This window comes from Phoca vitulina, unplaced genomic scaffold (assembly GCF_004348235.1).
Source record: "Phoca vitulina isolate PV1807 unplaced genomic scaffold, GSC_HSeal_1.0 scaffold22, whole genome shotgun sequence".
Lineage (NCBI taxonomy): Eukaryota > Metazoa > Chordata > Mammalia > Carnivora > Phocidae > Phoca > Phoca vitulina.
Genome location: NW_022589725.1, coordinates 16,706,395 through 16,714,645, shown reverse-complemented (window position 1 = coordinate 16,714,645; position 8,251 = coordinate 16,706,395). Strand labels below are relative to the sequence as shown.

The following is an 8,251-nucleotide window of genomic DNA, read 5'->3' as shown; positions in this document are numbered from 1 at the left end:
TCTCTGCACTCCCATTTCCTCCACCTGACAGGAACCAAGGATACCAGCCCCACCTAACCCCAATTTCCCACAGCTTCCAGGAGAGCAGGGCCTCACCCTCTTCAAGTCTGGTTAGAAAAATAGGCAGAAAGGTTTCAGACCAGCCAAACTTGGGCTCTTCAAACAAAGCGAGAGGGGCTTGTTCTTTTAAGAACACGGGCACTCCACCAGGACCACTAACCTGGAGTGAAGGAAGGGGCAGCCCAAGAGAGCAGACTGTATGGAGCAGAGGTGTCCCACTAGGGATCTGAGGGACACTTCCAGAGGCATGACTTGCCACACACAGAGTAAGGTCCCTCAAGGTCTTCAGAGTCAGAGGGTGATTTGTGGCGCCTATGATGGAGAAGGCAGCCTTGTCCCAATGGTGATGGTAGAAAACACGACACGGCTGGTGGCATTGGCTGCAGACTCAGGAAAGCAAAACCTGATCACAGGTGCTGTCTGTGTGGGTGTGGGTGGGTCCTTCCTGGGTGCCAAAAGGCAACTGATGCTTGGCAAGCATGGTGGGGCCAAAACCTGAACCCTGACCACCTAGGAGGCTCATTTTTCCTGTGCAAGAAAGCCACACCTCACAAGTAACATTCAGATCATGGAAAACAGATGTAAACAGAGGCTTTTTCCAGCAGAATCATTTTAAACCACCACTAGAGCTGCTGATTAAAGACTCTTTTTTTTTTTTTTTAGATTTTATTTATTTATTTGAGACAAAGAGAATGAGAGAGAGAGAGCACATGAGAGGGGGGAGGGTCAGAGGGAGAAGCAGACTCCCTGCCGAGCAGGGAGCCCGATGCGGGACTCGATCCAGGGACTCCAGGATCATGACCTGAGCCGAAGGCAGTCGCTTAACCAACTGAGCCACCCAGGCACCCCTGATTAAAGACTCTTAATAGGAGTTTGGTGCCCTAGGCACACCCCTTTGGGCTTGACCATTGTGCAGCCAGGCCCAACTCCACACTGCCCTTTTCTAGGGGCAGGAAGAGCCAGGGAATTTGCCCTAGGACCAACTCACAACCACTGACTGAAGGGAATGGCAGACAAACATCCACAGCCCCTCACCCCTCCCCTGAGGTCATTCAGAGGTGACTGTTGTATTACAGGTCCCCAGAGGCACGAAGCGCCCTACCCACCCTTGATAATGTATTTGTATGGATTGCCTCCCCTTCCAATGCTTCCTGGGATCACCTCCCACATAAACTGCTTGTACCTAATCCTTATCTCAGACTCTGGTTCTCAGAAATCCAAACCAACCCACCACATTTTGGTATAGAAAACAAGTGCTACCATCCAAAGGAGGCACACAGAGACAGGGGTGATGTGGGGCACGAGAGGTGAAAACCTCCCAAGATGCTTCTTGGGGGCATCTCTGACCATGAAGGCTTGGGTACCCAGCTCAGGGCCATATAAAGAGGCAAGTACTCATCAAAGCAAATATGCATTAGCCAAACTTACAGAAACGGGAGCATGAAATCATACAATCAGTGCTTTTAATTCAAAACGAGAAAGACAACTTCATCCTGGCCAGACCTCTTGCACCCACCTGATGGTACCTTCTCTCCCTGCAGACGAAGGAAACCTGTGATTATCTCAAAGCTGCCTGGTGGGCAAGGGCTGCGCCCAAAATGAGCTACAGAATCCCCCTGCTGAATGAATGACACGTTTGGGAACTACAGTGGGGCTGGACACCGAACAGGCCCTCACTGACAAAATCCTTGTTGATAACATTGCCTAAGTGGGTGCAAAGGCTGCAGCCAGCTCCCCCACCCTGGGAGTCTCAGATTCCCTTTGCACTGCCATGACTGTGGGCTTGGAAGGAGAAAGTGGGCTGAGTTCCGCTCCTCATGCTCCAACACTAGCAACTGCTGGACTGTTTTTGGGGCTGGCTGCCGGAGACGGGAGAAACTGGGGTCAAGGACAGGTGGGGCTGGCCCACTGCAGCAGTATGAATGAGTCACATGGCACCTCCAGGCACAAGATGTTCTGGGATTCCTCCCCACCACCCTTCGCCCAGCCCCCTTTCCTGCCAGCTTGTGGTGTCCACTTGTCCTGGGTGTGGTACCACACCTAGGCTGGGAGCAGGCTGAGAAGGAGGCCGATGCCAAGCTTCACCTGGCTGTGTGTGTGTCCATCCGTCCCTGTCCTCCCTCCTTGCCCTCTCAGGAAGTCCCATCCCAGGGAGTGGTTAGCGGGGCCACGCAGCACTGAATTCCTTCTCCAGACCCTGGACAAACTGGTCATTAAGGAAGAGCAGTTGACCATGGGGCAGGAAGCGGGCGAGGATGCCCTCAATGCGATCAGCCCGAAGCAGGAGGTTGGTGCTGGGGGTCAGCAGCCGGAGGTGGTCGAGGAGGAGGCGTGCCAGCAGCCGGAGTGTGCCCTCAGCCAGTAGCAGGTTCTCGTGGGCATCCAGCACCAGGGCGAAGCCTAATGAGAGCACGCCCAGCCATACCACTGTCCGAGACTCCTGGAAAGGGTCCCCTGCTGCCAGGCGGAAGGCCCCAAGGGGGGCCTCATGCAGGGGCACTGGCTCATCTGAGGACTGAGGCTGCAGGTCCATGGGGGTCCGGCCAGATGCCTGCTGCTGCAGCCGGCACATGGATTCCACCTGCCTGGGGAGAGTGGGTGGGTCACTGACTTCTGTCATCCTCATGACCACCCTTAGAACTGCTATTAACTCCATTATCTCAGATGTAGAAACTAAGCCCCAGAGAGACTATAAGACCACAGAGCAGAAGCATGAGCCATGACAGGAATCCAGGCTCCTGCCTCCAGGCCCTGAACCGTTTCACTCCATGTGTTCATGAGAAGGCAGGTTTTGAACACAGCCCCTTGGGCCAGGGAAGGGCACCAGGGGAAAAAGACCCTGCCCCCACCAGCTTCACAGAGGCCTCCCTAACATAAAGAAAAGCAAGCCATGAGAAGTAAAAGCCATGTTCAGCTGGGCTGTCCAACCTCTCCACCCCCCGTCCCACCCTGCAACCCAATCCAAACAAAAAAGACTTTCCACTTGGCCATTTAGGCTTTTGAAATCACACTCTGATCCCTCCTGAATCATCTTCTGATTTGGGCTGTGCACAGGCTGGTTTTAAAGGCCTTTGGTTTTCTGTGCCATGGGAGGGGGGTGGAGACCCAGAGGAAAAAAGGGACGGCAAAAGACTAGCACAGGGCTGCCCCAGAATGTTAATCCCCTGCCTGCCCCCCCCCCCCCACCAGCCACAGAATGCAGAGAGGCAAAGAGATTCTGGAACTTGCTGGCTCCATCTGGGTCTGGGATGGGAAAGTCCAAGGCCAGCCACCACATCTGAAACAGTGTTTCCCAAACTATTCTCTGTGGATCCCAGGCTTTCAGGAGGCTCTGGGCTCAGAGCTCCCATGTACCACATTCTCTCTCCTCCTTAGGGATTCATAAAACCTACACATATACTAACAGCCCTGAGAAGTCCTGCACTGCAAAGCATGTTTAATCTGTTCCAAGGTTTGCCTGCCTACACTCAAATCCCAGCTCTGCCATGTTCTAGCTGCAAAACCTTGGGCAGGTTAAGTTCCTGTGCCTGTACCTCAGTTTATTTATCTGTAAGGTGGGGATAATAACTGTATCTATCTCAATAGACTGTTAAAAGAATTAATGAGTTCATATACATGAAATGCTCAGAACACTTAGCACATATGTATAAGCTCAATTAATGCTAGCTATAATTGTAATGATGATGACAATAGCATTATTATTTCTTTAACCCCTTCTCACATAGTTCTGAACAACTGTGGATGATTGTGGAAACACTACTCAAACTTTCTGCTTTTTAGTCTGATTCTCTGTACCCCCCCCCCCCACAAAACCTATCACAATCAGACACGTGTTCAACGAAAGCCTGTGTTACCTGGCCACAGCCAAAATCTGCTCCTTTCGGAGGAGCCTGTCCCGCTCAGCACCATGTGGTCGTGGGTCATCGGGTGAATTCTCGGCACCAAAGACGCAGGAGTAGAGCACTCGGCAAAGGCCCGTGTCCTGGGCCTGTGGAGCCCGCAAGGTGTGGATGAGGAAAGCGTGGACCATGGCTCCGGGTCGGCACTACAGGGAAGCCAGAGACCTCGGTGAGATGAGTGTGAAAGCCCAGCAGCGCAGGCAACCACAAAACCTGGGAGCATGTCCGGAGGCTGCTGTGGTTGGTCACTGGTCCCCCTCCACCACCCAAGACGCACTCCCTGCCTCTGAATAATGGCGTCTGGTCCCCAGCACTTCTGTCCACAACAGAGTCAAAGGGTGAAGAGATCTCAGGCAACCCCAAAGCCGGTTCTACAAAACAAAGGGCCAGGAATCTTCAAAAGTGTCAAAGTCATGAGAGTCAAGGGACGCCGGGGAGCTGCTCCAGACTGAGACTAAGGAGACAGGGCAGCTGAACGCACCTGTGATGGGGTCCCCAGCCAAGAAAAGGGTAGTTTCAACATACAGCATTATTAGGACAACTGGAAACATTTTAGGTAATAGTCTTGATCAATGTTACCTGATTCTGGATGTAGGAGAATGTCCTCGTTTTTAGAAAATACACACTGAAGTACCTCTAAATACACAGGTAAAGCGGCATCGTAGCTGCGGCTAACTTAATTATCAAAGGGTGTAAGGTAGTTCTTTATAAGAAAACTCCTTAAGTTTTCTACAAGTTTCAGATTACTTAAAAATAAAGTCTACTAAATAACGATACTACTACTAACAGTAGCGTCCGCCTGGCTCAGTTGCCGGCCCGGGGTGGGGAGGCAGCGGGGCACACAGGAAGCAAATATCCGGATCTGTAATTAAGGGTAAGTAGACCGTCCGTTTAAATTGGTCAAGCACGGAAGGTTCGCGAAGGCGCTTTGAGACCGGCAGCCCGCTGACCCGGGGCTGACCTCCGGTGACCCTCCAGCCTCACGAAGAGCGCGTCATCAGCCTTCGCCACCGTCTCCCCCCCCCCGCGAGAAATGGTAGCAACCAAAACCCTCACGTCACTGCCTCGCGCCAGCCTGCGGCGCAGTGCATTTAGGGGGTTGTAGTTCCTTGCTCCAGTCAAACAGACCTAAGCAGAGCACCCCGCCCTGAGTGTGCTGCCCCTTCAGCCCCGGGGCCGCTGTCCTCCTGGCGTCATACCCTTCCTTTCCTGCCCGCGGACTTCGGCTAACAGGCCGCTCCACTCCGCAGGAGAGCAATGGCGGCTGCGCGGCTCCCGGGCGCCTGCGCACACCAGTCGCGGGCGCGCGCACGAGGTGACGCGCGCATGGGGGGCGGGGGCGAGGGCGAGGGCGAGGGCGAGGTCCCCACGTCGGGTCACGTCAGTTGTACTGTTCCGGGAGTGGGGAGGGGTGGTGTTCTGACGCCTGGACCCCCGGCACGGGCGGCTTTCGCCTTCCGACCAAAGACCCCTTGCTTCGAACTCCCAGCGGGGCCCCGCGGGCTATTCCCAGACCCGGCGTTAGGGGTCCCGCTCGGAGGCCTGGACCAGCCTCGCCCCAGGCCACCGCCCCCGGCGACCGCGAGGGGGCGCAGCGGCCCGGCGTGTGAACCTTCCGGAAAAGGCCGGGGGGCCGAGGCTCGTGGGGCCTAAAAGTGCAGGGCCCGTTCTCGAACTGGCCAGTATGCGTGCGAGTCACTGGGGTGCCTGTTAAAATGCAGATGCCTGGGCTTTACTTGTGGAAATTGTGACTTTAGGGGAAAGATGCATGTTTAGGCAGTTGGTGGGGGAGGGTTTGGGGTTGTGGATTCCCACAGCGGGTTAAGACCAGGCTTCGTTTTGGAGTAGAACGATTAAAATTTGAACCCACCCCTGTCACCAGCCGTGTGTCCCTGTCAGGTGAGTCACTTCGTTGGGCCCAGTGAAGCCCCGTAGGGTTTAGCAGGCTGACCAGTTTTTCCTTTCATATTCCCGCTTCTGACAAGGTGACCCCTCTTTGAGGGAGGCCATCAAAAGTATAGTGAAGAGACTTACTTAAGACTGAAAGGGGCACTGCCAGGCACCAGCCTCCAGAGCCAAGCGGTGGGATAATAGCCCCAATTAGAGGCTCAGCCCAGAGGTGTTTGGGGCCCTGCAAGGTCTGTCCTGAGCCTCACTGCCTACATTCTCTTTTACCTCTTGGCATGTGAACGGCTCAAGATTCCCAGTGTTCTGTGCCTCAGAACCTCCACACTGGCTGTTCCCTCAGCCTGGAATGCCCTTTCCTACCCTTCGTTTGCCCTTCAAAATGTGCTCAGACCAAAACTTAGGGGAAACCGTCTTGCCTGGACTGCCCATTAGCATTCAGTTGCCCCCTTTGCACCCATTGTTGAGGGTCTGCCTGTGGTGGTGATGTTTCCCATGGAGCATACCCAGGCTATGGTACTCATCCTCCTTCCCCAGGGCCATTTCTTCTTGGTGACTGAAGAAATGAAGGGCAGGGCAGCTCAGGCAGGGACCCTGGAGCCAGGACCCTTCCAAGGGCAGGGCATGTATTCTGGGCCCCTCTAACCATAGGACGTGGGCAGGGGGACACTGAAGGAAGGCTAGAGGAGGTGGCCCGTGGGTGGACCAGGGCATGTGGGCATTTTGACCACAGGTACAGCACATACATATATTTGTAGATGGGAGGGGCAGGCCCAGGGACGGTGTGGGGACTCAGTCACAAGGCTGGGGGTCATGTCATGTTGGCTCAGTTCCTGGTTCCTGGTCCCTATCACTCTCAGCCAGAACCGAGTCTGCTAGCTGATTACAGCAGAGAGCTGGCAGAGGGCTCTGGTTGCTTGGGGCCACCTGGCATCTGGAACACAGTATTCTAGCCCCTGTCCACTCCTTGGGCAGTGAATCCACTCCAAGTCCCAGGCCACTGAGGGGCTGGCTGGCCTTGTGTGAGGTATGTGAAGGAGACAGCAGTGAGAAGCTAACCTGAGCCACTACCATGGAGGGCTGTGGAAGACCCAGATGGAGGTGGTGTCCTGATAAATAGCAGAGCAGAGTCAGGTGCCATTCCTGACTTTTTGCAGCCCTCAGCCAACCTGTGCCTTCCAGGACAAAAGCTCTGTGCTGAGGACAGCAAGGCAGGAAGGAACCTGGGTCCCCCAAGATGCTGCAGAGCCTTCTTGCTGAGGGAAGAGCACACATGTTGACTTTGCTAAACAGCTGTGTGCGGTTGCTGTGACCTACAGACTAATTCATTCCTAAGTGAGGCAGCATGTGAAGAGGTCAGGGTGTTGCCTGGCATGTGGTAGGCACTCAGTAAGTCAATAAATGTTGACAACCATTAATACAGAGGCAGGATAGGAAAAGGTGTCAGAGAGGTGTTGGTCAGCACTGGAGAGCAGGTGGGGCCTTCTGGTCTGATGGGAGTCCCGGTGCTTCTTGGAGTTATCAGACCTGCCCTGAAGACAAAATGGCACAGTCTGAGTGTGATGGAGGTAGCAGGTGTTGCATGTTCTTATGTGAGGCTTTCATAGTGGTTACCCTATAGATTGCGGCCGGCCAGGCATACAGTGGGGTCCAGACATGGGTTTGTGGGATATGGACAGAGAGAGAGAGATAGAGACAGAAACTGAGTAGAGAAGGAAGAAAAGTAAAATTAAACAAAGCACTACAAAAAAAAAATTAGAGGAGCTGGAAGCAAGTAGCTGGATTTAAGGCCTGGCCAACCTGTCTAGAAGTGGCTGGGGACCACACCTTCCTGTCGTTTCCCCTCCCCTCCCTCTGGCTGTGGACAGAGGTGCCCATCACCCCACTCCCCAGCCGTGCTTTTCTCAGGGGTCCTCTGAATTGGGGTGGGGGGCTGGTATGCCTACAGCCTCTTGCATTGGCCCCTTCCCCAGACTCCTACCCTCCACAGCTGTCTGCCCACGTCAGATCGAGGCCTACCCCACAATGCCCCTTTTCCAGTACCCCTTGGTGCTCACCAATGCGATGTGTGCAGTGACTGACACTGATTCAATTTGGAAAGCAGGTTCCATTCCCCAACTACCCAAGCCACAGCAGTGTCCTGAATCGCTGGTGGGCAGTCTGGCTTGGGAAGTTCTGCTGCTTCTCCTGGACATCAGGACCAACCCCCAGGTCCTGCTTACACACCTCCAAGGACAGGGAGCTCACTCCTTGGAGACAGCCCCATTAGTTTTTGACAGCTGGAAACCCTTACTGATGATCTTTACAGACCTTGGGTCCTCAGGCCAGACTAGTCGAGCAACCACCTTCTTCTGGATGTCGGGAGGGCAGTTGGGTGGAATCTGTCA

The 8,251-nt window shown here is 54.3% G+C and overlaps 1 protein-coding gene across 5 annotated transcripts; it reads right to left on the bottom strand.

Moving 5' to 3' along the window:
• Window positions 1-863: 863 nt before the first annotated feature.
• AP5S1 (adaptor related protein complex 5 subunit sigma 1) lies at window positions 864-8,251 on the bottom strand. 5 transcript variants are annotated; one of them, XM_032419702.1, is made up of 3 exons: window positions 8,175-8,251; window positions 3,915-4,105; window positions 864-2,645 (listed from the first exon to the last, which is right to left on the bottom strand). In XM_032419702.1, the coding sequence occupies exons 2-3, from the start codon at window positions 4,088-4,090 to the stop codon at window positions 2,219-2,221; spliced, it is 603 nt and encodes a 200-aa protein (XP_032275593.1). In that variant the 5' UTR covers window positions 4,091-4,105; window positions 8,175-8,251; the 3' UTR covers window positions 864-2,218. The 5 variants fall into 5 exon arrangements, with proteins under 5 accessions (XP_032275593.1, XP_032275589.1, XP_032275591.1 ...); XM_032419698.1 differs by lacking the exon at window positions 8,175-8,251 and adding an exon at window positions 5,159-5,261; XM_032419700.1 differs by lacking the exon at window positions 8,175-8,251 and adding an exon at window positions 5,088-5,169.

What these genes read in the sequence shown, in the direction of transcription:
- AP5S1 (XM_032419702.1), bottom strand. Translation starts at nt 4,090, where the DNA reads ATGGTCCACGCTTTCCTCATCCACACCTTGCGGGCTCCACAGGCCCAG. An exon ending in CAGATTTTGGCTGTGGCCAG is followed by an intron (nt 2,646 to 3,914) that starts GTAACACAGGCT and finishes CACTCTCCCCAG; the next exon opens with GCAGGTGGAATCCATGTGCC.